The sequence below is a fragment of the Microtus pennsylvanicus genome, chromosome 11 (genome assembly GCF_037038515.1).
Source record: "Microtus pennsylvanicus isolate mMicPen1 chromosome 11, mMicPen1.hap1, whole genome shotgun sequence".
NCBI classification, from domain to species: domain Eukaryota; kingdom Metazoa; phylum Chordata; class Mammalia; order Rodentia; family Cricetidae; genus Microtus; species Microtus pennsylvanicus.
The window spans coordinates 23,356,064-23,383,626 of record NC_134589.1 but is presented as its reverse complement, the minus strand read 5'-3'; the positions used below and the strand labels follow the sequence as shown (position 1 = coordinate 23,383,626).

The following is a 27,563-nucleotide window of genomic DNA, read 5'->3' as shown; positions in this document are numbered from 1 at the left end:
TCTTGTTTCTCCAGCTGCCCGTGGAGCCCCACCTCTGCCACCCATTCTCAGGTGAAGCCTGGCTTGGTCCTGCTCCTCAGGAAAAGGATGGACCTCCTCTTCTCAGATGGTCCCCTAACCCGTAAAACCTGCATGAGAGCTCCTACAGTGTTTCTCCAGTGCAACCAACCCTAAGCATCCTCCTGGCCCAGTTCCATCTATGCATCTCATCTCTGGACTTGGTGATTGGATTCTTTCTGTTGGCAGTAGGGTCTCAAGCCCTTTATCCAGCCCTCTTCCAGCAAGCCCTGCTAAGCCAGAAGAGGAGAAAGCCTCCATTTCTCCTGCTTTCTTCCAGGGAAAGGTGCCTTGTTAGGTGAATGGACACACACTGGGCAGGGTAGAGAATGGTACCCCTGCCTGCTGTTATTCACCAAGGGGAAGTGTGCTGTGTGCATTGTATTCCATAGTTGAGGAGGTTGGTGTGGCCAGGACTGTTGAGGAAAAGGTACTTTTCGTGAAGCAGTCAGGGGGTTTGCAGAAGTGACCTGTTTTAAAGGTCAGGTTACAGAAAGGACAAAGAAATGGGTCTTCTCCATTTTTGAGAGTGTTTTGGTTTTGTTCTCATCCCTCCTCTCCCCGTTCCAAGGGGTAAGTTGTACATACACTAAATACTAATCAGTGAACTAGACAATAAAAGAAGGGGACGAAGTAAACTGAGGATCATTCCAGAGCTAGTCGGCCCCTCTGCAGCTGAGGGCCAGGGCCATCTGTACCCCTCGGAACCCCCTGCCTTTCCCCGGAGTGCTTCCCGTCCCTCAAGAGAAGAGTCACTTTTTGTTGGGTGCATTATTCATATTCACAAACCCCAGAAACTTCATGTAAGAGATGAAAAGAGCGGGTGAGGACCTTAACCTCAACCTCAAGTCGATCTCAGTTTTTTCTGATTAACCCTGAAATGGTCAGCAGCCCTCGGGGAATGCTCCAGGGAGACTAAGGGAAGGAGGAAGCACTTCACAGGAGGGTCTGGCTCTGGGGCTGCAAAGGTCTTGACAGCCTCCTCATACCCATCTCACATCCGACAGCAGGGTCCTCCTGTTATCTCTGCCACGCTGCTTTCCCAAGACTGTGGGTGCTAAGCCCACAGAGTAGAAAAGGGCAAGGAAATACGTGGGGCCTTTGGGGGTGGGGCATATTCCGAGTCTTCTAAACCAAGAAGCACAAAGACTTAAGGAGATATGCAGCACTCCAGTCAGTGGGTCTTCCTTAGCAGCCAGCAATACATTGTTTCTGTCTTCCAGGTTGTAGGTAAACAGCACAGGAAAAATGGATGTTCCAACTGAGGTTGGTCTATTAGACAGTGAGTGTCTCTTCTCCAACAGCAGTGTGGGGCCCCAGGACTCCACACACTGGATAGGTTGGTTTCGTACAGTCATAGCCATGGACAAAGGCTGCTCCAACCTTGCATTACCATGGGGAAACCAGGTTGTCCTTTGACTCAAATAGGGGAAGCTAGTTAAAAACTATCACATCCATCACAGGGTTAAACTGTCACAGGGACCTTTCTTTTCTTTTCCTTATTATTATTTTTTTTCAAGACAGGGTTTCTCTGTGAAAGCACTGGCTGTTCTGGAACTCGTTCTGTAGACCAGGCTGGCCTCGAACTCACAGAGATCCGCCTGCCTCTGTCTCCCGGGTGCTGAGATTAATGTCACACATTATCACACCCGGCTCATAGGGACCTTTCTAACCTAATGGAACATAGGCTAAGGATCTGTGTTTAATGCCAGGTGAAACCCAAATCTTTCAGTGTTGGTGAAGGTGGGCTTAACTTGGTTTATTTATTTATTGAGTGTTACCCTTTGCCATCTCCTGGACCACTTCGACTCTTGGGACAAGCAATGATTAGGTCTCACCAGACTTCTAATTTGTTCACTACTTATTCTTCTTCTCAAATGCATTAGTAGTCATCTCCAGGAGTATCCCCAGCATCCTCAAGTGAACAGAGTCAGAGAGAAGAGCTGGTACTGCAGGAGTTCCAGGGTAGACGCTAATTGCTGAGCTTTGACTGTGAAGTCTTCCCATTTGTTTTTGAAATGGGAGTTGATGCCTTTTGTACAATGCTATCAGAGTGTATAAAGATGTCCCCTTACTGAAACATAAATCATCAGAATATATGATATAGCAAATAAAGCCACACCCCAGCTTTTTACTGGGCTGATCCTTCCTGCACATGACCTGCGCTGTTCATATTCCCCAGATTTGGATGGTGTCATGTGGGTATTGATTACATTTCCATTGTCTTTGCTCGATGGGACAACTACCAAAAAAGGCCTGGGTTTAGATCTGAATAAATGGGTATTCTCCTCTAGAGAATGTTGATGACACAGCACCTAATGTAAATGTCTTTGCCTTATACATCATTTGGTCCCGCTATTAGTAACAGATTTATTATCAGTGTATGTTTGCTATTGAAGGTGGGAATGTGATCCTTAAAAATGTTGGTCTATTTTGTATGTTGTACAAAGCTTGTAATACAGGTTAAAGGTAGCGGGGCTGCAAGAGCACTGAAAATTTCCCTTCTGAACTGCTTTTTTATCTGCTCATGGGATGTCGTCTCTTCAGTGGGAGATTGGGTGGTCTCACGTTGAGGCTGTTGCCTGATCCTTTTAGTTCCTTTGTTCCCTCCCAAAGGGAAGAGACATTGCCCAGCTAAGCAGCAAGAAGCTTTGCCAACAGCTCTCCTGTGGGTTTTGTAGTGGTTTTCCCTAATAGGAAACAGTAGCTGTTTCTTACTGCCCTACCTGAAGCTGGGCAGTGGCCTCTTGATTTTCAAATGAGCTAGATGCCCCTCTTTCCCTGTCTCAAGTCACCAAACCTGGACCAAAGTACTAGGACATTCCAGGTGTAGCTTTCTCTCTCCTGAGGATTTGCTGCAGCTGCGGAGCCCTCCTGTTTTCACAGCCTCGGCCAATTGTGTGAGCAGCTAGGGCTGTCCTAACTGGAGATGTCACCAGGAATTTGTCCCTGCCCCCTTTCCTGGCGAAGGCAAGGAAACAGTCACTGGCATTGCACTAGGGGAATTAATTCCCTTACCTAGTGGCTTCCCAGCTTGAAACCCAGATTTACCTCCAGGGAGAGGTGAGGAGGAAAAAATAACTGTAAATAGATTTGCTACAGAGCAACTCAGGGTTGGGGTATGTTGTAATTCTCCTGATCACTTGAATAATCTGTAGGCTGAGTGCTTATGGGAGTGTGGGAGAAAGGTGACTCCAGGGTCCTTCGTTCCGTGAAGTCTGGGGGTGGAGTGTCGGGCATCAGAGGCCCTTGGTAGCACTGTGCTGCGCTGTCTGTCCTTCTGCAAACCCAGACCAGAGTCTTCACATTCCAGTGTAAGTTTTCTTTCCCTGTGACTCAGTCCCTAAGTTATGTGGTCAAGGTGACTCTGAGCCACCCAGGTTTAACCCAGATTTAGGGAGTGAGAGGGAAGAGAGGAGGCCATTATAATTCTGCCTTTAAGACTCATTTCTTGAAAATAAAATGAAGTAAAATGATAACCACCTTCAAAATCATATGCAGAAACAAAAACAAAAAGCCCAAAAACCATTTAACTGAAGGAAGGGTTCTGTTTCACTCAACTCCACCACGTTCATTGTGCCTTTACTTGTGTTAGATTTCTGTGCTTTCTCCCCCTCTATGAAGTAATTAAAATCTTCCTTGATAACTGCTGGTTCCTTTCTGCTCTTGATTCTTACAGCTTCGCGGGGTCCTTCTCTGATTGTCATGTCTTGCTCCCCCCACCCCCGGGGCAGAGGGACTTAGCACACCCTCTCTTTTCATGTCTGACTTTTGTCCTTTCCCACAGTTTTCAGTCTGGAAGTTACGGTCAACACTAAATAAAAGACCAGAGTACGTGTGTGTGTGTGTGTGCGTGCGTGTGTGTGCGTGCGTGCGTGTGCGTGTGTGCCCATCATCTGCATGTGGATCAGTTTCTTTAAAAAATATAATTTATTGTGTGATTTATTTTGGAGTTTTTATTCTGGTTTCAGTGCTTCTCCACAATAGCACTGATCTTTGCACCCCTTGTCCCCCGACAGAAAATGTATAATCTGGTTTCAGGTTGAATTCCTTGGTACATTTCTTTCTTCTGGATGCTGTGCAGTTTAATTAAATATTTAAAAAACTAAACAAACAAAAAAGAAAACTGTGTATTTTTGTCATGAGTCAAGGCAGTGTAACTCCAGAGTAATACTGATGGCAAGGAGAGGGGAGGGAATCCTCTTCTGGGTAAGTGTGGCAGTTTGATTTCAGGTTCCCCCGAGGAAGGACGTGTGCCAATGCGCATGGCAGAAGCACCTGCAGCTCTCAGAGGACTTTTCTGCCTGGGTGTCTTAAAAAATCACCATTTGTGGCCTCACTGACCAGTGATTCTGACTTGTATTTGCTGCTTACCTCCCGTTGCCTTGATCTCAAGGCGCCCCCGATGCTCACTGTCTTTGTGTTCCTTCCTTGTGACCCCTCAGATTCTGTTACCTGCGCCTGTTTCTCTACCAGGTGGTAGTGGGTGGGCAGGGCCTTTGGGATCTTGAGAATCCATTTGTTCTTGAGGTTTGGTTTGGTTTGGTTGGTTGATTTTTTTTGAGACAGGGTTTCTCTTGTGTGTAACCCTGGCTGTCCTGGAACTCACTCTATAGACCAGGCTGGTCTCGAACTGAGAGAGTGAGACTAGACTGTCTCTGCCTCCCGATTGCTGGGATTAAAGACGTGTGCCACCACCACCCAGCAAACATTTTCAGGTCTAGAAATAGTCATTTCTGAGTGTGTCTTTTTGTTGTTGTTGTTGTTGTTTCTCTGTGTAGCTCCTGCTGTCCTGGAGCTCAATTTGTAAACCAGGCTGACCTTGAACTTACAGAGACCCACCTGCCTTTGCCCCCAGGAGGGCTGGCTTCAAAGTTGTTTAAGGTCCCATCTTCACTGTTTTTTAAGCTGAAATCTTAGCTGGTTTTCTTGAACTTTGATGTTAGGTGTTAAAACTCAGCCAGGCTTCTTTGTTACTGACAGGAAGAGAGTCCGCTGAGCTTTGCTTGTACTCTCCCCGATTGCAGAGTTCCCTCCCCACTGACTGGAAATGCTGGATCACAGAATCTAGATAGCATAACTTGTGGGGGCCCCAGAGTGTCTGAATTCCCGATTATTTGACCCATTCTTGTTATTAATATGATTAATAAACTATTTATTGATTTTATTGTTCTTCCTAACTTAATAGTCTGCTTATGGAACTTGCTTAAATGACCCTCAGCTTCCCTACCCTGGTTAAGTTCTCTCCCTGGGACAGGCTTGCTGGTCTGTGTGTGTACCCTTACACACACTCAGAAAGCTGCCAGACAAGTCTTTCCAGTGTGCTGTGATTCCTGCTCTGGGACACTGAGTTAGGTGATAAGAACATTAGCTTGCTCACTGGTGATTACTGAGGCCCGGCTCTGCCTGCTCCAGGCCGTGCCTTTAAGTGTTTCCTGGCCCAGAAGTGGACTGCAACTTACAGGAAGAAAGCTTCCCAGTACTCTGTGCATGGTAAGAGGATGCGCATATCAACCTCAGGATCCTAACCTTTGACACCACTGACGCTCAGTTTGAACTGTTTTTATGCGTAATTAAATTTATTTTGCTACATTTATGGCCGTGAGATTTAAAGGACTATATATGTTATCCAACCATAAAACTCGTTCATGCAGATAGTGGACGTCAGCCTGACAGAATGTCCTGTCCATCCCTTCATCTGGCAAGCGTTTATCGTGTACTTTATAGCAGAAATCTACACAGGAAGGTAACTCAGACACGGTCTTTGCCTTCAAAGCCCGTGGTCTAGCAAATCCTAGTCATCGGGAGGAACCTATGCGGGGCACTGGAAGACTTTGATAGGAGCTGGCCAGGAAGGAGAGAAACACATTCCAGGCAGGAGACGGTACAAAGGTACAGAAATGAGCTGACGTGTGTGAGAGGTCACTGGAGGAAAAGCCTCCAGTGGACAGCCTTTTACTCTTCAGCCCTCACACCTGGTGAGGCCGAATCATCTGAAAGCTTCCGTCCATGCTGTCTCCCCACTGATGGCAGCTTGTTTTCTCTTGGAGTTCTTAGCTGCTAGGACAAAATGTATCTAAGAAAATGTCCCTTTCACCATCCTGCCCTGCTTAGAAACCACACCTCAGAGCTTGGTCTTCTGTCATTAGAATGCAGATACCAGCTCCTCCAGTTACAGGACCTCAGCTTCCTAGGGTGTTTGTAAAGACTAAAGTGACAAAGTCAAATGCTGAACCCAGTCCCTGCACACAAAGGACTCACATCAGCTGTGCTAAGAGGTGGTAACCATTTGAAATTCACTATTTGAGCTAACCAGTGATTGTGATATCGCTTTCCTATTCCTAGCTTTATGTCCATTTTATTAGCTATGGAAGGATAAAAGTATATTTTACAACCAGGTGTGGTACCACAGTGCTTTGATCCCAGCATTTGGGAGGCAGATGCAGGCATCTCCCAGTTCAAGGCCAGCCTGGTCTACAGAACTAGTTTCAGGAGAGCCAGGGCTACACAGAGAAACCCTGCCTCTAATAAACATGCATAAAATTTGCCATTACCTAGAGTTGGGCTCTGGCCTTTAAAGGACGCTAAAGTGGGTTATTTATTTTGGAACCTGGTCTGCAAATGACAGCTCCGATTTACATTTTCATTAGATGCTCAGCTTGCCTCTCCTATTAGATGTCTTCCCTAGCCCCGAAACCCTAGTGTTTGGCCATAAAAAATGCTCAAATTAAAGGAACATAATTCTAATCCTTATGATGTGTAGATTAATGTTAAGAAGGCACGCGGAATATATTAAATATATTAACCTTGAACAAAACAGAATTGCGTGTTTAGTGTCGGTCCTGTTTCTCACTTTTCAAGTGCAAGTCAACAAATACTGAGATGATGTCAATCAAAAACGCCCTGGTTCGTCAGCCCTTCCGCCACCGAGAATGCTGTGACCCTATGCATTCATTTGCTTTATGCCATGCAGGACTGCCCCCCAAATAGCAAACCTATTGTAGTATCCCTCATAATGAAATAGGTACACCGGGCGGTGGTGGCGCATAGCGTTAATCCCAGCACTCGGGAGAAGAGGCAGGCCAGCCTGGACGGTTATATAGAGAAAACCTGTCTCAAAAAACCAAGGTAGGGGAAAAAAAATGCGGAAGTAGGAAGGGGCTTGCTTGTGATCAAAAACTACACTTCCCGCCAGGCTTGCGGCGTGGCGTGCTTACCTAATGAGTCGCAAGCGCGCCTTTCCCGCGGAGGTCTCAGAAGTGGACGCCCTCCCTGGCGAGTGGGTGTGGCCTCAGGCTGGGCTCGGAGACCTGGGGCTGTCTTATTGGCTGTAGGTCGTCCCCGGCAAAGGCGTGGAGCTTAGTGACAACTAATCAGAAGCGTGGCTGGACTTTGGCGCGAGACGGGAACGCTGAGGGTGTGCGGATTTGGCGCGAGCTGACTTTGCTGCAGTTGTGCATCTCGTGGCGGGAGATCCTTGCGGTTGTGACCGACACACCGGAACGTGCGCTGAAGCGACACAGCCCTGAAGAGTGTGAAGGGGCAGATTGCTCCGTGAGGCCTGAGAGCTGGTCGGGACCCAGTTCCGGGAGCTGGTTCGAGCGTAGCCGGTGGAGAGCGGAGATCGCCTGAGGTCTGAGACTGGGTCAGGGAGGGGGTTGTGCGCCTGCAAGGCGTTCGAGTCCGCGATGGTGGGAAGGAGCTGAGAGCTTCTGGGAGGAAACGGTGTAGGGTGGGGTTGAGCTGTATGGCGAGCAGGCTAGTCCTGGGCAGAGGAGGACGGAGCTGCCCTGCCTGCTTTTGGGAGAGCCTACATGTTATGATCTGGAATTAAACTAGTTAGTACTAAGGATGTCTCTCGTGTCTGGAGTGAAGGAGCTAGAAATATTACAGAAATCGCTGGAGGTAAACTTGGGCATCGCTCAAGTGGAAGAACTTAGGTTCTGGTTTCAGGATGCCTGGGGTAATAGCCGTGTTTTTTATGGCTGTGTCTTTAAGAGAGGGATAATAGTGGTAAGACTGAAGTGTATAATATGTGTAATAGCGGCGTGTTACACATATAAGGCAGAGAGATGTCACCTGTTATTACATAGGCTTGACTAGGGAGCAGACCTACGTGTTGAAAATGCTGTTAACGTAATGTATGAAGTGAGTGTTGGTCACCAATATAAATAAGCACCCTTTTTAATTTTATGCTTTTAAATTACAGGCTTCCTGCTTCTCTTTTGTGTCCAGTTGTGTGGTCGTCATGCCTCAAACACGATCCCAGACACAAGCCACCATCCGTTTTCCGAAAAAGAAGCTGGTTAAGACTCCGAGCAAAGCGAGTTCCAAGGACAGTAAAGTACAACTTAAAAACGTCCAGGCTGTACCGGCTACTCCATGTGCGGACACAAAACTTCTGCCTCTCAGCCCCAGAAAACGTTTGGGTAAGCGTTCCACTCTGCAAGCGCAACTTGGTGACTAACAGCCCTCGGGGCTTCCTTTTTATTTTTTTGGTTTATTGAGATATGGTTTCTCTGAGCCTGCCCTGAAACTTGCTCTGTAGACCAGGCTGGTGTCGAACTCACAGAGATCCTTCTCTCTCTGCCTCCCGAGTGCTGGGATTAAAGGCATCTACCTCTACTGCCCAGCGGCCTTTCTTCTCTTGACGATGAGATGCCCGGCAGTTAGACCATAGCCGTATCTATTTTTGTAATGGCCGCTAAGTGCGTGCTGAACTTCACAGTTAAGCCATTCACTAATAGAGATCATTTTCTGAGGGACTTGATGGGTTTCATCTTCACTTCCTTAGTTCTGTCCTTTAAAATTACCTTAGCGTTATTAACATATGGCATTATGAAATTTGCCTACATACTCGTGAAAATAAGAGAAACAAATAGATGACATTCTTAATATTTTTGATTTTTGTTTCAAACTAGTACTTAACATTTCCATTGTTTATTTTTGCTTTTTTAGAGGAAAAATTCTCTAACTCAGGTTGGCCTGGAACTCACTTTGTGGCCCAAGATTGCCTCAAACTCACGGTCTTTCTCCCGCTACCAAACTTGGCTTTTTGTTTGTTTGGTTTTAGTTTGTTCAAGACAGGGTTTCTCTGTGTAGCCCTGGCTGTCCCAGAACTCACTCTGTAGACCAGGCTGGCCTCGAACACTCAGAGGACCAGTGTGCGTCACCGCTGCTAGACCATACTTGGTTTGTGTGTGTTGATGGTGCTACTGGGTCTTGGGGATTGAGCGCAAGACCTCGTTTGTGCCAGGAAGTGCTGTGCTGCTTAGCTGGACACGCCCAGTCTAAGAGCCTTGGTCTTATTATTGGTGGACACTCATTGTGTGCGGTGCTGGGAGAGCATGTGTGATCTCATCGTGCCTGAGGATTTGAGTCTGTTAGTTGAGGGGTGGACTTGCAGCAGTGAGGGAAAGCCGCAGTGCCGCTGGAATGCGACAGTGCACACAGCAGCTTCCTTCAGAGAAGTTATTCATCTCAAGATGGCAGTGGCGGCAAGGTTGATAAGTTTTGGTTTGTTTTGGAGACGACGGCTTTTCTGAGTGCTGGGGATAAAGGTGTGCACCACCACCAGCTGGCGATGGTCCTGTTTTAAAGCCACCTTACAATTTCACGGAACTAGAATTTATCATTTGGTTTCTACCAAATGATCAAACGGTCAGATTCAGTGGTGCCATCTGGTGGTCATGTTCGCTCCCTAGTGAGAAGTTTCTTTTGGGTTCTAAGGCAGAAATTCACCTCTTGCCTTTTAATCCCAGAATTTGGGAGGCAGAGGCAGGCAGATCTCTTGAGTTCAAGGCCTGGTCTACAGAGTGAGTTCCAGGACAGCCAGGGCTACACAGAGAAGCAGCGTTGAAGAACTGGAAAGAGAAAGAGAGATTCTCCTCTTTCTGGGTGTGGGGAAGTCTGCACGTCTACTGCCCTCCACTGTGGAGGGCCGCGTTCTGCGATTCGTGTTTTGGGTGGTTGAGAGCATTGATGTGAATGACCGGGTTCTGTTTTAACGTTTCAGGTGATGACAATCTATGCAACACCCCTCGTTTATCTCCCTGTTCCCCACCAAAGCTGGGCAAGAAAGAAAACGGCCCCCCTCGCTCACAGACGCGAAAGGGCTGCAGATTAGTGTTTGATGACGAGCTGACAGTTAAGTCTTCGAGCCAAAAAGAACAAGACCAAGTTCACCAAAACCAAATACTTTCCTCGGCTCCAAAAGGTCAAGAGAGCGAATCAAATTCTGAGCAGAGATGCCCACCAGAGAAGGAATCTGGACGTGTGAGGTTGTTCAAGCAGGAAGGTGGGTTCTTACATGGCAGCTGTCGGTGCCATCGGGATGGTGGTTCTGAATGAAACCCAGGGAGTCTTTTCGGGCATCTCCTGTTGGGTCGTAACTGCCCTTTTATGTCTGGCGCAGGCACTTGCTATCAGCAAGCAAAGCTTGTCCTAAACACAGCTGTCCCGGATCGGCTGCCTGCCAGGGAAAAGGAGATGGATGTCATCAGGGCCTTCCTGAAGAAACACATCTGTGGGAAAAAGGCTGGAAGTCTCTACCTCTCTGGTGCTCCTGGGACGGGAAAAACTGCCTGCTTGAGCCGGATTCTGCAAGACCTCAAGGTACCCTGAGAGTCTGAGCGACGGAGGCTCTTGCCAAAATGATCTGATTGATTCTTAAGGGTTAAGAGAGAATGGACCGTTATGTGATTGAATGCTTCCCAGAAGTAAGAATTCTTGTTTCAGGGTATAAATCTTTCCAGAAGAAAGTAGAGCTTCACTCTTGGATTCTCTTAGCTCTCAGAGACCAGATTAGGTTTCAGTAAATCTGTCTGAAGCCAACATAACTAACTCCATGTTTGCATCTTTTTTTTTTTAAACACCTAGAAGGAAGTGGAAGGCTTTGAAACCATCATGCTGAATTGCATGTCTTTGAGGAGTGCCCAGGCTGTGTTCCCAGCTATTGCTCAGGAGATTGGTCAGGAGAAACTATGCAGACCAGCTGGGAAGGACTTGATGAGAAAATTGGAAAAGCAGCTGACTGCTGAGAAGGGCCCCATGATGTAAGTATTTTTTCTGCCGCATGTTGCTCAGTAAAAATGCTACCCACAAAAAGAACTCGCCCTGAAAAGACCTTTGCTCTGAGATGTATGTACATACACTTGAAGAATGGAAAAATGCTGGGACTCAAAGCCAGGGCCTATGTGTGTTAGATAAGTACTTTATCACTGAACCACACTCACGGTCCTTACGCTTACTGGTTTTCGTTTTGTTTTTAGTTTAGATTTTAACTATTTTTAAGCTAGTTCTCTGAAAACAATCAGATACTTGTTAATGATGTGGGATGCCAGGGATGACATCCCAGTCGAGCTATGGTCTGCGAGCTGGTCTCAGCTCATGACTTTAACCTAAGGTTAGCTCGGATCAAGCACTGGAAGACCGAAAGTGTGACCGGTACTAATTGTGTCTCTTTGCATGTAGCGTGTTGGTGTTGGACGAGATGGATCAGCTGGACAGCAAAGGGCAGGATGTCTTATACACACTATTTGAATGGCCGTGGCTAAGCAATTCCCGATTGGTGCTCATTGGTTAGTGCTGGGTTGTTACTGTCGTGTGGTGAATTTGAAAGTCTGTTAACTGTTTAAAGTGTGTTCAGTGTCTGTGTTCAGTGTGTGTGGCGTATGGGGGCACGAGTGTGAGCAGAGGCCAGAGGTTGACGTCAGATGCGGTGCTCTCCTCGCTCTCCCACTGTCAAGTTTTGTTTTCCTGTTTTATATGGTGCGCTCTCTGCATGCAGTTCTCCATGCCAGAAGAGGGCATCAGAGCCCACTAGAGATGGCTGTGAGCTACCGTATTGTTGCTAGGATTTGATCTCAGGACCTCTGGAAGAGCAGCCAATGCTGTGGGTTTTTTATTTGCTGAGGCAGTCTCTTGCTGAACCTGAAGCTGGCTCATTCAGTTTGTCTGACTAGCCAGCTTGCCCCTGGGATCTCTTCTCTGCCTCCCGAGTGCTGGGCTTGCAGACGGGCCACCCTGCCTTCCTGGCTTTGGCACAGCTTCTGCAGAGCTAAAGCCGGCTCCTCACACTTGTGTGGCAGATGCTTTGTCCACTGAGCTATCTCCCCAGTCGCTATGCAGGTTATTTACCTGTTATTTTAGTTTTATTTTATGTGTGTGGGTGATTTGCCTGCATGCTCTACTACATGCCCAATACCCGTGGGGGCCCAGAAGAGGGCATCCGGTTCCCTAAACTGGAGTTACAAATGTAACTGACATGTGGTTTCTGGGAGTTGAACCTGGGTCCTCTGTAGGAGAATCCAGTGCTCTTAACAGCTGAGCCATTCCTTCAGCCACACCCATTATACTTAAGCCAGCTTTCTGTCTTATTGAAATAAGAAAATGACTATGGTAGTAATTTTTTAATATAAGGCAGATTGATTTTGTGAGGTCTAAATAAAAAGGCCAAAGAAGCCAGACATGGCATTGCATTCCTGTGGTCCCAGCTTTTGGGAGGATAAGTGCACCACAATGCCTGAGTCAATAAATTTGGTGGTTGTGGTGGTGGCGACTTTTTGTTTTTGTTTGGCAGGGACGGGGTTCAAGACAGGGTTTCTCTGTAGCTTTAGAGCCTGTCCTGGAACTCGCTCTGTAGACCATGCTGACCTCGAACTCATAGAGATCCGCTTGCTTCTGCCTCCCACGTGCTGGGATGAAAGGCAGGAGCCAGTACTGCCTGGCAGTTGTTTTTCTTTGAGATTTATTTATTATGTATACAGTGTTTTGCCTATATGTATGTCTGCAGGCCAGAAGAGGGCACCAGATCTCATTACAGATGGTTGTGAGCCATTATGTGGTTGCTGGGAATTGAACTCAGGACCTCTGGAAGAGCAGCCAGTGCTCTTAACCTCTGAGCCATCTCTCCAGCCCAGATTTGTTTTTGAGACACAGTCTCACTGGAGCCCTGGCTGGTCTGAAATACAACAGAAATCTACCTGCCTGTCCTCTTTTCCTGGAGACAAGGTCTGTAGCTCAGGGTGGCCTTGAACCCATGATCATCCTGTCTCACCCTTCCACGTGTTAAGACTAGAAACGTGCAGTTGCGGCTGGAGGTGCTGGCGCAGGACATTAATCTCAGCACTCGGGAGGCAGAGGCAGGCAGATCTCTGAGTTCGAGGCCAGCCTGGTCTTCAGAGGGAGTTCCAGGACATCCAGGGCTATTACACAGAGAAACCCTGTCTTGTGGGGGAAAGAAAAGACTATAAGCATGCCTCACTATACCTGCCTAACCACTGTATGTTTCCTAGTAAGTCCATCTTACCTTTTAGTGTGGGGGAAGAGCAAGTGGAAGCAGCAGTTGGAACACTGGGTTGTGACTGGGAGTTTTATCTTTGAGAGGGGTTTGATCTCCTATGAGGATGATTTGTCTGCTGATGGTGATTGTTACCTATCTTCTCAGGTGTTGCTAATACCCTAGATCTCACAGACAGAATTCTGCCGAGACTTGAAGCTAGAGAAAACTGTAAGCCACAGCTACTGAACTTCCCACCTTATACCAGAAACCAGATAGCTGCGATCTTGCAGGAGAGACTCAGTCAGGTGAGTGCCAGCCATTGCGCCAGATTCTGTTGCAGGGATAACCTTCTGCCATCGAAAGATAACAATAGCTTTAAAATATTTCGGTTTGATTGCTTTATTAATGGTGTGTCAACCTCCCGTAGACTGTAATGACTGAGAGCATTTTTATGTGGATATCGACATGTGCTTTCGTTTATTGGCTGCTTCACTGCTGAAATAAAAGTAGGAATTAAAGAACTCAGGCTTCCTTAATGGCCTTTAAAAAGGAGAGCCTGGATCAGTGAGGTAGCTCAGCAGGTAAAGTCACTGGTTGCTGGTTCTAATGACCTGAGTTCCATCTCTGAGACCCACGTGGTGAGAGGAGAGACCTGGGTCCTGGAAGGTGTCCGCTGACTTCCACAAGGGTGGCACGCATGCTTTGCCCCCCCTCACTCCAAACAAAAATAAATGGGTTACATTTTTTTTAAAGTAGGGCCTATGAGGGGCTGGAGAGATGGCTCAGAGGTTAAGAGCATTGCCTGCTCGCTCTTCCAAAGGTCCTGAGTTCAATTCCCAGCAACCACGTGGTGGCTCACAACCATCTGTAATGAGATCTGGCGCCCTCTTCTGGCCTGCAGGCAGACACACAGAATATTGTATACATAATAAATAAATATTTTTTTTTTTTAAAAAAAAGTAGGGCCTATGAGCCTGGCATGGTGGTGTGCACACCTTTAATCCCAGGACTTGGAAAGCAGAGGCAGACAGTTCAATGTGTTCAAAGCCAGCCAGGGCTACCCAGAGAAACTGTCTATACTGAATGTTAAGCTCAGAGTCCTGAGTGTGCACCTCCCTCCAGTCCCAGAGTTAGATTTAATTTGTGGAAATATTTATGTTTTGAACCTAAATTGCTAAGAGAAACTCTCAGTTCAAATCGTCTTTTTATTTTATTGTTTATTTATTGGTTGATGGTACTGGGATTCACAAGGCCTCTACGCTGAGCCGTGTCTGGTTTATATTTATTATATATTTATCTGAGACAGCCTCGCTTGAGTGTAGATCCTCCTGCCTTAGTCTCCCAGGTAGCTAGGATTAGGGACGGGCCTATGTTCCTAAGGCTGACTGAGATGTCTTCTGTGTCTTGTCTCGTGTGAAGGTGTCAAGAGACCAGGTTCTGGACAATGCCGCGATTCAGTTCTGTGCCCGCAAAGTGTCTGCTGTCTCAGGAGACATCCGGAAAGCGCTGGATGTTTGCAGGTGAATTATGGCCCTGGTGACTGCTTTTATTAAAACCAGGAAGAAATGCTGGCAGTTGTCTCATGTAACTCAAATGAATGTTGCTTACGAGGCTTCATTCTGCTACTTTTTATGCTCAGAAAAGAGGACTTGCTTCTCAGCGGGGAGCTCTGGGTTTCCACCGTGTTAATGTCTGAAACATTATCAGTCCATTACCTACGGAGGGGGAAATAAATGAGATGTTGCTGGCGCCCCCTGTGGTGATTATAGATTGGTTAATTACATTTGTATTAAAAAGACTCCAGTTTGCTTTTCCATTCGCTGGGCTCAAGCAGGTTTATTTATGGACCTGAACCATCTTTGCCTTTAGACTTTCTTCTTCCTTTCCTTTTGTGGGCACCCCTTCCTCCCTCCAGTTGGTGGTCCCCCAAGTCCTACCCTAGACCTCTTTCTCTCTTCCATCCCCCTGCCCCTCCTGCTGGGGAAAGCCTCAGTCCTAACTGATGGAAGTTCTTCCCTCCCAGTAGGGGCACTGGCTCCATTAAAATGATCCTTGCTGTGCTGACCCGCTGGTCCAACTTCCTCCTTTTGCCGTGCAGAAGATCCAGGTCTGCCTTATGGCTTCCCGTGGGCAAAACACTTTAGAGAGAGCAGTGGGAGAGGAAGCCCTTCCTGTTGCTAGATTGCACGATCTGGAATGTGAAAGTCCCCCAGTCAGCAAAGTACTTGAGTCAAGGCTACAGCTATGAGTGATAGCCATGTAGGTCAGCAAGATTAGCCTACGTGTGTCCTGTGTCTTTCTGGGGACTCCCCTTCTGGGTCTGCTGTGTAGGAGGCTCTGAGTTCCCCTTAGGCTACCCCCACACTGCCTATCGCTCTCCCCAGGACTTTGTTCCTCATCTAAAAGGTTGCTGGCTTCGTGCACGATGACCTACTTGACATCCGTTGGAGGAAGATGAGTAGTGTTGTTTCTCAATCCCCGGTCTTTTCATTTTAAAGACAGTCAAGTCTTCCTAAAGCTGCAACATAACCCAGTTTGTTTAAGGGCCTTCATTTATCTTTCTCAGGCAGGGTCTCCCTTGGGGACCTGGCTCGTCTGGAACTCACTCACTGTGTAGACCAGACTGGCCTCTAAGATTGATTTACATTTTATCTTCATGTATGTGTGCCCGGTACCGTGTATGGTGCTCATGGAGGCCAGAAGAGGGCATCAGATCCCTAGAGTTGGAGTTATAGGAGGTTGAGAGCTGCCTGGTATGGGTGCTGGGCACCAAACTTGGAAAGGACCTTCATTTTTTAAAAACGTGGTTTTTTTTTTTTTTTTTTAGTTAATGTGCCTACTTTGGGGCATGGTGACTTGGTGTGGTGTTTGGTTTGGCTAAGACTAGAAAGTTGTTTGTTTTGTTTTTTTAACAGGCGAGCTATTGAAATTGTGGAGTCGGATGTCAAAAGCCAGACAGTCCTCAAACCACTGTCTGGAGGTGAGTAGCTTACCTGCTTCCTGTCTCCCTTTGTAGATGGAGAGTTCAGTTTCCTGAGAAAGGGGAAAGATAAACAGACACAGTTAAATCCACCTACAAACACAAGGGAAATCAGCCGACACACAGACACGCGGGAGCACAGTGTAGTTTCGTCTGGTTTTTTTTTTTCAGTCTCGCCTGCCAGTATCAGTATGTGTGTTACTGGAAATGAGCTCCCCGGAGTGTTCATAAATAACGCGCTCAGGTAGTGAGGTTTCTCCCGAGGCTCTCGGAATTAAAACGAGGTAACAAGGTTGAGTCACCTTCTTTCTGGGTACTTACGTTGAATGCCCTTTAGGTTCCTATGTAGGAGAAAGTAATGCTTAGTACCTGGTAGGTAAAGGGAAGAAAGTAAGATGATAAAATGCACAGATTTGAGTTCATCTCAGGGTGTCATGAGGCCGTCTACAGGGGCCCAAGACAGATCTGTGGCTATAGGAAAACAAAGGCTGTCCACAGATGAGGTTGAATTCCCCTTTTCCTCAAACCTGTTTCCTTCACTAGCAGATTTTCATCAGAGTTTATTTTTATTTATTTACTTAATTTTGGTTTTTCAAGACAGAGTTTCTCTGTATAACAATCTAGCCATTCTGGGACTGGTCAATATTTATTAAAAGAAACAAATTAAGAAGTTTCAGGAGTAACCCAAATTAATATGTGGACTTAGATAGTTCCTCTGTCTTGGCCCTTTAGATAGTCTTTCCTTGTGGGTGGCCCTGGGAACATCACTAGTGCTCGCTGCTAAAGAGCTTCAAGCTCCTGTGTAAATTATGGCACCAGCCCAATCCCCGTCTTGACTTCTGATATCTGTGGGTCTAGCTATATAGGAAACTATGGAGAACGTGGCCAGCTAAATATAAGAAACTTTTTGTTGTTTTGTTTTTCAAGCAAGATTTCTCTGTATAAAGGAACTTTTTTTTTTATATTTGCTTATTTTGTATATAATATTCTGTCTGTGTATATGCCTGCAGGCCAGAAGAGGGCACCAGATCTCATTACAGATGGCTGTGAGCCACCATGTGGTTGCTGGGAATTGAACTCAGGACCTTTGAAAGAGCAGGCAATGCTCTTAACCTCTGAGCTATCTCTCCAACCCCGTAAAGGAACTTTTTAATGCATAGAAATAACTAGGTTCCCCAGCACTGAAGATAGGCAAACCAAAATTAGCTAGATGCCAGGCCTGGGGGGGGCATACCTACGCTTCCAGCGCTCCGGAGGCCAAAGCACAGAATCACTACAAGCTCAAGGCCAACATAGGCCACTTAGAAAGGTGCTCTTAAATCATGGAACAAGGACAACAAATGGATAGCTGTCCTGTCGGGATTGTTTGAGGAGGGGCTGTGGACTGTCTGTCACCTGGTCTGTGAGCTCTGCTTTCTCTGTTAGCCCTTTGCAGCTTCCTGCTTGTGGTAAAGGAGCAGAGGCGGGTTGGGGGGGGGTAGCTGCGGGCCCAGGTTGTTAGCGAGCAAATCCCGCCCCTGTCGCGCAGTCATGCGTCTCCAAGCAGCAAAACCGCAGTCCCGAGCAGATTCCCCGCAGTTCTCAGACTCCAGCTCTGGGTCGGCCATCCAGTGGCATTTCTTCACGTGTTGCTGTCTTGCAGATGAGCTTGGGCGAGTGACCAAACTTCAGAGTTCATTTGGAGCAGCCGTGGGGGCGCCGGGGCTGAAGTGGGATTGACTTTACTCTCTGTACTTGCCCATTCCTTTGACTCTCACGTATTAGATACATTTTCCAGCTATTTCTTGTCCTTCCTTAGAGACCAGGTAGTCATCCTGGCTGCAGGGTTTGTGCTGAGGACCAAACCAGGTGTCTGCAGAGACGAGTGCTATGCCCCAGCTTCGTCCCCAGCCAGCCTGCGGCAGTTAACCTCGCTTGGCGGCTCCTGCCGGGCTCTTGCTCGATCAGGAGGTGGATTGGCTGTCTTTCCCAACATCAAGCTGTACCCTAAAGGACAAAATAGATCATGGTTCTTCTGGGAGAAAGGCAGCTTTCCAAGTCTCCTTCCGCCCTTGGTTTCCTGTCGCTAACACCAGTCTTAACGTGGCTCCGCACACACAGTTTTAGAGACCGAATAAAGCTTGGCTTGCTTGCGTTTCAGGTCGGTCACCCTCCGAGGCGCCGGTTCCCAAGCGTGTCGGCCTTACTCACATATCCCAAGTCATTTCGGAAGTTGATGGGAACCGGGTGACTCTGAGCCAAGACAAGGCACACGATTCCCTCCCTCTCCAGCAGAAGATCTTGGTTTGCTCTCTGCTGCTCCTGACCCGGCGGCTGAAGCTCAAAGAGGTCACTCTGGGGAAGGTAAGCTAGGGTCTCAGCAGGCGGAGCTGAGGTTCAAGTGCAGGTGTTTTCCAGAAGGCAGCAGGGGTTAAAAATGGGTTTTTAATCTGTAGGAATAAGGGTTATGGTGTCACTACACTTGGGAGGCAGAAGCAGGTGGATCTTTGCAGGTTTGAGCCAGCCTGCTCTGCATAGTTCTGGGCGGACCTCAAAAACACGGTAAGGCCAAGCAGTGGTAGAGCGCCCTGTAATCCCGAAACTCTGGGAGGCAGACGCAGGCGGGTCTCTGTGGGCGCCAGGCCAGCCTGGTCTACAGAGTTCTAGGACAGCCAGGAATCTGTAGGAAGACCTTGCCTCACCACCACCCTTGTCTCCCCTCCCCACAAAATTAAGAAATTGAATTGACTATTAACCAGATATAGTGGTTCAGTAGCTGTGATTCTAGTACTTGGGAGGCCGAGCTAGGAGGGTCGCCGCCTGGCAGGGTTATAAGCAACCCCTCATTTCTGTGTCCCTCTGAACTCACAGAGCCTTGCTCCTACATTGTACATTAAAGAGGACTCAGCAGTCAAGAGCGGTTGCTTCTCACTTGCAGAGGACCCGGGTTTCGTCCCCAGCACCCATGTGGTTGGTGGCTTACAACCATGACTGTAGTTCCCAGGGTCCTGACAATCTTCTGCTCTCTGTAGACTTCAGGCATGAGCACAGTGCCCATACATAAATACATCGCGCAGCAAGACACGGGAAAGAAAAGTAAATCTTTAAAAAAAAAAAACAACCATAAAGTATAGGAAGGGGGTGCGGAAGGCCTATTGCCTGTTCGAGGCTTTGTTGAACAGGGGGGCGGTAGAGTATACAGGTAACTTAATCTATGAGGTTATGGAATGTAGCTTTTAAGTGACACTTGTTCTCCCTCGTTTCCTCCCAGTTATACGAAGCCTACAGTAGCGTGTGTCGCAAACAGCAGGTGGCAGCTGTGGACCAGTCTGAGTGTTTGTCCCTTTCGGGACTCCTGGAGTCCAGAGGCATCTTAGGATTGAAGAAGAATAAGGAGAGCCGCCTGACCAAGGTACAAGTAACGGTCTGGTGTGTCCCTCCCTGCTTTTGATTGTCCTGTTCTGGAGAGCGTGTCCTTTGCCAAAGGAAAGATTAGAAATGACTAGTGAACAGTTGGCTTCTCTGCTGGCTAGGGTTTCAGGGGTGTGTGTGGGAAGGGGTGTGTGTGTGATGTGATTTAGGCCATTGAAAACAGCAGGGTTTGACTTGCCGGCCTGAGGAAAGCGGAACACGATAGGGAGTGTAACAGTGTGTGCGGGCGTGCATTGTGTGTGTGAGTCTCATGTTCTTCCTCACAGAAAATCCCTTTCTCTTTCCAGGTGTCTCTGAAGATTGAAGAAAAAGAACTAGAGCATGTCCTGAAAGGCCAAGCTTTCGTAGGTAACATCCTTGCCGCGGGACTGCCCTGAGTGCCCGTCTTACCCACCTGCAGCTGGCGGCCCTTGGCCGACCTGGGAGTCTCCGTTAGGAGGACCGTTTGGAAACTGTTGTGACCTTTTGTACTCAGCACCGGTACATTTTAGTGTGTTAATTCATGAGTGTTAGCACTAATATCTTTGGCTCTTACTGTTTTGACCCATGAAAATGACCGAGTAGCTGGGTGTGGTGGCATATGCCTGTGATCCCAGCACGTGGGAGACAGAGGCACAAGGATCAGGAGTTCAAGGCCATCCTTTGCTACGTGGTGAGATTGAAGCTGGCCTGGACTACGTAAGACACCTTAAAAATGAAACCAGTGACCCCTTTAAAAGTAATATTCAGTACCTTTCCCATACCTGCAAGTATCTGCAGATGTGCCGACCTGTGTTGAAGGGTTTGTATATATTCACTTCTAAATACAAACAATATATTTTGTAAAGAACTTTGAGGTTTAAAAGTGGAATGGAATGATCCAGAAAACTACACGAGCCTACATGGAAATCTGAAGGACATTTTGGTTAAAGGACTCGTTGGCGTCACTACCTTCGCGGAACAGGTGCTGCTGCATTGGACTTCTTAAGGACTCGGGGGCCGTTTCTCCCGTGTGCCCACGCAATATGGGGGAGTAGAATGTGACTACAGATTATGAATATATTTATTTTATTTTCATGTTTTATTTGTCAGGCTGCATGTGTTTTTTTTATACCCATCCTGTGCAGGCGCAGGGGTATGACAGTGTTCATGTTGGGGACAACTGTAGGAATCCTTGCTTGCTTTCCACCCTGTGAATCCCAGGGACTAAACTCAGGCCACCAAACATGGCAGTGGGCTCCTTTACCTTTTGAGCCGCGTCCTGAGCCTGTGTTTGTTGCCTCAGTCCACGAGAGCTTCAGCTTTCAGAGGTTAATATGAAAATACCTTCTCGATGGATGGTGGTGGCACACTCCTTTAAACCCAACACTCGGGAGGCAGAGGCAGGTAGATCTCTAAGTTCAAGGCCAGCCTGGACAACAGAGTGAGTTCCAGGACAGCCACAGCTACGTAATGAAACACCGTCTCGAACAAACAAACAGGACGATGCCTTCCCATCCTGTGCCAGTTTCCCCGCAGACGCAGCCATTGCAGCCATTGTTTCGGCATGCCTCGGGTCAGGCTTGGGTTTTCGGCAGAACACATTCCCGGCCTCTTGAGATAAGTTTATCCATATGGTTACCGAGACTTCTGGGTTTGATTTCCAGTGGCTTTAAGTGGCGCTTTGTGACAAGGACACCAGAGGGCACCATTATACCACTGCTTTGAAAGTGTGGGGCAGGGTGTGGGTAGTTTGGAGGGAAGGGGCAGGCCTTTGACTTGTTTGGGGAAATTGCTATTCCTATATTACCCGAGTGAGTGGTTGGCTACAGACCATGTGATAGGAATAGTCTCTGAGCTGAGTGAGGCTGCTGCCTCCTTGTCTGATCTGGCCTTGAGTTTGGGAATTTGATCTGCCTACAGAGGATCTGTTGGCCACAGTTTCATTCATTCTGCCCACCGTATCCTTGTAAAGTGATCTGCCCCGCAGCAGGTGGGATGGGATGGAGAGAGAAGGGCAGCGAGCTCTCTGAATCTGAAATGCATACTGCCCGCTGGTGTGTGCAGCGGCAGAGTCTGGAGGTGGGAGCTTGAATGTCTCACACACTGCTTCACCGGAGTCTTCCTCCCCTCCAGGGCAGTGTGCAAAGTGGAGAGGCTGTCTGGGACTATAAGGGTTAACGGGTGCAACTGTAAAGATTGTCCGGAGACTGATGGAAAGCAGAGCCTGAATGGGATTGGGAACAGATGTGAGGCTTGATTTAAATTACATTTTATTGGATGCTGCAGCCTTAAGAGACGTGACTGCTTTACAGTTTGTTTCCACACTGTGGGCAGCTGCTGTCTGTTCTGTGTCCACAGTAGGATCCTGCCCAAAGAGGAGCGGCCTCCCCACCTCGTTGTATTTGAGGCTTGGCGCCTTCCTCTAACTGTAGGGGCTTGAGTCAGGAACATGGCTGGACTCTCAGCGGGGCTGTGCTGTATCCTCCCTGGCTTCTAGCCAAGCTCGCCTTTGCAGACTCAAAGGGGCCAAGTTCCTTCCCCTCTACCTCTGCTTTCTCTCGTGCCCCCCTCCCTTTTGGAAATAGGGCTTTCTGGGTACTGTTGTTAGCTTCCTTCAGCGCCGCCCCCCCCCCCCCGTCAATTTCTAGGTCATTGCCACTCTTAAGACCTCAGCAGTTGGAACGGGGTTGCTTCTGCCAATGATGCGTGAAGCAGGCTAGAGTCCCTGCTTGGCTTCCGCTGCCCTTGTGGGAGCAGAGGCTGATGTATGTTTGTCAGTGAAGTCTTAAGTGTAATTCAGATGGCCGGGCAGAGAGGAAGAGAGTCCTTTCCTTGCTGGGTTTTCTCACTGAGGCTGAGAACTATGGGAAGGTGGTGGGAGTTTTAAGTAGGATGGGACGGGCCTGTGGTTATGAGGTTTTGCCAGGATCTTAGGCCACTCCACACGGAGTAGTGGCAAAGATGCTGACCTACATTTTTCCTTTTGAAGATGGTGGGGTGTGTGTCTCTATCCCGGCCCGTCTTTTTTTTTTTTTTTTTAAGAACCAGATTAAGCTTCCATAGTGTTGGGTATTGTCATGGAAAGAACATAAACCCAATAAAGTTGGTATGAATTTCAACCCCAAACTGCCACTGACATTTCTGGCTCAATGAAGACTTGCCTGTGGCTAGCTAACTGCGAGAGTGTGTGAGGTCCAGGCTAGCTACCCAGAAATCAGAAACCTTGGCAGCGCCTTTTCCTCACCTCCCTTCCCATCGCTCCTTGCCCCCACCCCCAGTCTAGAAACTTTACCACTGAACTATTTCCCAGTTCTCCCTGCTTTTTTATTAAGCACCCTCTAAAGACAAGCTATAAGCTAGACCGGGTGGTACAGGCCTGCGATCCCAGTTAAGCAGGAGGATCACACGTTCAAGGCTTGCCTGGACTACAGAGTGAGTTCAAGGCCGACCTGGAGAAGTCAATAAAACTATCTGAGAATGAAGTAAAAGAGGGCTAGCTCAGAGAGCGCTGGCATGAACAACGCCCTGGGTTCAGTCCTCAGTGCAGGGGTGAGGGGGCGGTAGGAAAGAAAGACAATAAGGACTAATGAACCATTTTTGTAAAAAAAAAAAAAAATGACTAGAGCCCAGGAGGGGGAGGTAGCTTGGTGAGCAGCGTGCTTACTGTGCAAACATGAGGCCCCAAGATCAATCTCCAGGACACCCCAACATGCATCCATACACTGGTATTCCAGCCCTGCAGAGAGACCCAGACGGGCTGGGGCTGACTGGCGAGGTAAGAGCCGCCACTGTAGTGAAAAAAACCAATCTGGCAGCTCCGAGGAAAGACACCTACAACTGACCTTTGGCCTACACTCGCACAAAAATATCTTGCCTATAGAGAGGTCGGTGGGGGAGCCAAAGTGACTTTTTGTTGTTGTTTGTGGTGTAGGAGATCGAACCCGGAGCAAGATTTTATTTACATTTGTATCAGTCTCCAGCCCTAACTCTGGTGGCTATTCATTAACTCCTATTCAGTGAACAATACAAGAAGATACTGCCTTTTTGCCTTGTCTAGAACAGTTCTCAGCTGGAGGTGAAGCTGGCGCTGAGGTCTCAGGTGCAAAAGGCCTCATTGCCGGGCCTAGGGCGTCGTTGACCAGACCTCAGCCCTTCAGGTAGACGTCCTAGTAATTGGCCGCAGGCAATCTCTGTGGCTTCAGGGAGGCTACGGTTTGGAGACTTGCCTACAGGCTAGAAAGAGGTGTTTCAGTCCAGAAGTTACCTAAGGTCCCCAGAGGTTGCCCAGAAAACTGTCTCTAGTTGGTAAGGGACTGGGGAAGAACCCACCTTTGGTGCCCTACTTCTAGCTTAGTGGGGGAAGTTATCTCCGCTTCCTCCTGACAGCGCCCCCTTCCCGAGGAAGGAGCACAGGGCGGGAGCGTGCCCTCGCTCCCGTATTCCAACTTCACCAGTCCAGATACAGCCGGTACAAGCTAATTGGGTGCAAGGAGCCTGGTAAAGGCTGAAGACTGGCAGAAGGAGAGCCGGCTCCCGTGTTGGTTCCTTTTTTTTTTTTTTTTAATTTCTAATTGAGTTCTGAATCAGCCTCCTTCGCTTTGATCCCTCCTCTGTTTCCCACACTGCCTGAAAGAGCTACATCAGCACTTTGTAACAAGGGTGCGCCTGCTCCCCACACCCCCCTCCCCGACGCGCTCTCTCTCTCTGCCGCCATCCACTGCCTGTCTCCTTCAGTTAAGATAATGAAGATGCTGAGAGATAAAATGTGTATTTAATAAGGGTGGGGGCAGGGAGGCGGGAAGGGGCAGCCAGGGCCTTCCCTAGTTTGGGGCCTCGCCAAGACTCTAGCTGAGAAGCAAAGCTAGAGTAAGACTTGGCTTCAGGGTGTGGGGGTTTCTGGGCCCCAATCCAGCTGACTTCACGGCTTGCTGTTTGCCCTAAATTCCCCCACCTCCACCCTCTCACCCCCACACTCCTTTCCTCTCTGCTTGCTCCCAGTGGGAAAAGAAAAAAAGGAGTCTCGCTCGACTTTCTTTTCAGCTGGTTAGCTTGGCCCTTGCTGCGGTGCCCCCCACCCCAGTGTCAGCTGCAAGGTCAGGCTAGGGCAGCCCCCTGTAGCCTAGGCCTGTAGAAGCTGTGGGTTCACAGTGGGGGGCGAAAAAGCTGGAGTTAATGAAGGCCAGCTGCCCGGCTGGGTTCTGCCTACAGCTAGCTAGCTGGAGGCCAGGCTTCGGTGGTGGTTAGGTGGAGGGGGAGGGTGACCTCCATTCCTGGGTACAAGGATATCCTGTGGCAGCTGGGCCAGGGCTTCTCCGGGAGCCTGGTTTCATCCTCAGCGAGTTGGGAGTCGTCTGCTCCCCTCTTGCCCTGTTCCTCCCCTCCCCAAATAACCCTCTGCTCTTCCGAGGGTTCAGACTGTAGTGGTGGCCCAGCTGAGATCTGAGGATCTCCAAGCCCTTTGGTAAACACTCATTAAGAGCCTGGGAAGAATCCGGAGTCCTGGTTAACAGCTGGGAGAGCACTGAGGCACATTAGGGTGAGCGGCTTGACCTGAGCTCACCCCGGAGACTCCACCCTGGGGCTTCCATCCTCGCTGTCTGGCTCCTTCCAGTTCTTCCTGCAAGACTGAGGTTGGAGGCTCTGCTCTTGCCCTCTACCCTTCTAGGAAGAGGCCAGGGCTCTCTCCCTTCCCTCAAGATGCCTGATCTTCTCTTAGCCCTTCACCCCATGACATCTCCCCCCCACCCCCGCCACGTCTCTGCTGTTGGAAACAGTACCCAGGCAACACTCCTTGCAAAATGTTCTCAGTCCAACACCCTACAGACGCCTGCCTTGGCCACCTCTCGCTGGCCCACCATGCCCACCAGTTTTTCTTTCAGGGTGACCAGAGAAGGAGCAACTTTTGAGAAACCTGGTTGTCCTATACAACAGAGTCAATGACCTTGAAGTTGATCTCTGGTCTTGGGAGAGGCTCCCGCCCCAGAGTATACAAGGGAAAGCCCTTGAAGGTGTTCATTATGGTAATAAAGACTCAAGGCCCTGTTGAGGGTTGAGCGAGGACACTGGTTGACTTCTAGGTTTTGTGTCTTACGCATCCCCTGCTGATGGCCATCTCTAGTACTGGATGCATCAAAAGACGGCCCCTCCTGTCCTGTCCCACCTGCTCAGACTCTCCTGTCCATGTGTGAGCACCACAGCCTCCCTAGTACACCGTAGCAGGCACTGTAGTCCAACAGGAACCCACCATCTCCTCTCCAGCTACCACTGAGACGTCGGCACTCTTGCTGAAGACCAAGGTTTTCTGCTAGGAGGGTCTCTGACACACTTAGGGATAAGACAGCGGAATGACTACACCAACACAGCCTGAAAAAGAGGACAGAAGCAGGTGTCTGTCTGTCCGTCTAAAAGGACACCCCCCCCCACATTCCCAAAGCTGATAGCTAAATAGCCCCATGAGAGAATAAGGTCCTCAACCCCATCCCCAGGGCCCAAGGGCAAGTCCACAGGCCCAGGAGAGGAAGAAAGAAATGTCTGTGGTGTGGTGTGTGTTGAGATCCGATACTGCCCTGGCCCCACCCATGGTTCAGACCCCCCATCTTTCTTCCAGTGGGTTAGTTTTCCTCCATCAGTCCTTAGTGCTGCACCCTTTCACCAAGTGGGGGCGGGTAGTAAGAGGGCAGGGAGAGCCTACTAGCTGGAGAGTGGGCTTTAGGACCCAACGGGAACCGTGCCTCTTGCAGCAGCCTAACCCAGAAGCAGGGGGGAATCCTGAATCGAGCTGAGAGGGCTTCCCCGGTTCTCCTGGGAACCCCATCGCCCCCCTGCCGGCACACACCTGAGCAGGTAGGATCATGCACACACCCCCTCCCAATTCTCCCCGGACCTCCTTTCGGGGGAGTCTCTCTGCTCCAGACCGGGCCGCTTCCCTCTTCGCCAGTTCAGGCTTTCCCCACGCCTCCTCCCCCCATTGCTCACAGTAGTCCAGGGAGGTGGGAGCCTGGGAACCCTGGGGCGTTGGAAAGCTCTGAGTCCCAGACCCCCGGAGCTCATCCCTTGCAATTCGCACCCCCCCCCCAGGCATTCTCCTTTCTCTAGCTAAGAATGGAAAGTGGGGGAAGGTCTGCCCAGGCCCCACGCCCTTGCACCCTCCTTTGCAGTATTGCTTCAACGCCCCCCCCCCACCTCCCACCTCACCTAGACCGGAGAATGGGAAGTGATGGCTTGGCAGAAAAAGTGGAGAGGGGCGTGAAAAAGACCCCACTCTCCCGGAGGGATTGCTCCCTCGCTTTTCGTCTTCGTGGCTTCCCAGCCTGGAGCTCAGGACTTTGCCTCCACTCCCACTCACGATGTCGGGAGCACAGGTCTCCTTCCAGGTGCAGGACACACTTGGGTGCCCACGGGCTTTGTAGGAGAATGGTGAGCTCTCCTGACCTTGTTCTCTAGGGAAAGTCCTTCCAGCCTAGAACTCTTCCTTCCTGCCAACACCTCAGCACCTAGTGCAGAAGCCCCCTCCCTCGAGTGCCTGCTGTGTGGAGACCATGTGGTTGGAAGACCTAGACATTTTGGATAAAGGTTCCCCGTATGCATCCAAAGAGAGAGATCCCAGCCAGGCCCAAGCCAGATCGGGCTGAGTCCAGATGGCTGGGGAAGGGGGTGTGGACCAGATCTGGAAGGCCTTTCAGCCATGCCAGCTCCCTGCACGCCTTGGCTTACAGAGCCCCAGGCTCCTGGTGTTACTCTAGAGCTGGGAGGTCCCTGAGCTTCTGCCCTCCTGCAGGCTCTCTGGGAGGAAGCTGGATGGTACCTGCCTTTTACACTGGCTGATTTTCCCCTCCTGTTTGCTGGAGGTCGGAGGCATCTCATGATGGTTGG

At 49.0% G+C, this 27,563-nt stretch overlaps 3 protein-coding genes across 9 annotated transcripts in view; all 3 read left to right on the top strand.

Annotated features, from left to right (window-relative positions):
• Positions 1-3,703, top strand: part of Wipf2 (WAS/WASL interacting protein family member 2) — a 32,772-nt gene extending 29,069 nt beyond the window's left edge. For all 4 annotated transcript variants that reach the window (XM_075990805.1, XM_075990806.1, XM_075990803.1 and 1 more), the window contains one exon: positions 15-3,703. In XM_075990805.1, coding sequence (XP_075846920.1) covers positions 15-55 — 41 coding nt within the window. In that variant the 3' untranslated portion in view covers positions 56-3,703. The remainder of the gene's footprint in view (positions 1-14) is intronic.
• A 3,640-nt stretch (positions 3,704-7,343) lies between these two features.
• Cdc6 (cell division cycle 6) lies at positions 7,344-20,748 on the top strand. Of its 3 annotated transcripts, none has more exons than XM_075942235.1 (12): positions 7,344-7,690; positions 8,267-8,486; positions 10,073-10,354; positions 10,472-10,671; positions 10,939-11,111; positions 11,530-11,636; positions 13,505-13,644; positions 14,759-14,859; positions 16,255-16,319; positions 18,460-18,662; positions 19,570-19,710; positions 20,018-20,748. In XM_075942235.1, exons 2-12 carry the CDS (start codon positions 8,306-8,308, stop codon positions 20,105-20,107), a joined length of 1,683 nt encoding a protein of 560 aa, XP_075798350.1. In that variant the 5' UTR covers positions 7,344-7,690; positions 8,267-8,305; the 3' UTR covers positions 20,108-20,748. The 3 variants fall into 3 exon arrangements, with proteins under 3 accessions (XP_075798350.1, XP_075798349.1, XP_075798348.1); XM_075942234.1 differs by having other exon boundaries at positions 7,345-7,690; positions 8,293-8,486; positions 10,936-11,111; XM_075942233.1 differs by having other exon boundaries at positions 7,345-7,690; positions 10,936-11,111.
• Positions 20,749-26,429: 5,681 nt separating this feature from the next.
• Positions 26,430-27,563, top strand: part of Rara (retinoic acid receptor alpha) — a 49,871-nt gene continuing 48,737 nt past the window's right edge. The window contains exon 1 of one of the 2 annotated variants that reach the window (XM_075990800.1): positions 26,430-26,534. The gene's annotated coding sequence lies outside the window, so the exon portion shown is untranslated. The remainder of the gene's footprint in view (positions 26,535-27,563) is intronic. The other variant, XM_075990801.1, reaches the window with a different exon arrangement.

Excerpts from the sequence above, each read along its gene's own strand:
- Cdc6 (XM_075942234.1), top strand. The coding sequence starts at position 8,306 with ATGCCTCAAACACGATCCCAGACACAAGCCACCATCCGTTTTCCGAAA. Across the intron at positions 8,487-10,072 it reads CAGCCCCAGAAAACGTTTGG|GTGATGACAATCTATGCAAC; the intron begins GTAAGCGTTCCA and ends TTAACGTTTCAG. Across the intron at positions 10,355-10,471 it reads GAGGTTGTTCAAGCAGGAAG|GCACTTGCTATCAGCAAGCA; the intron begins GTGGGTTCTTAC and ends TGTCTGGCGCAG.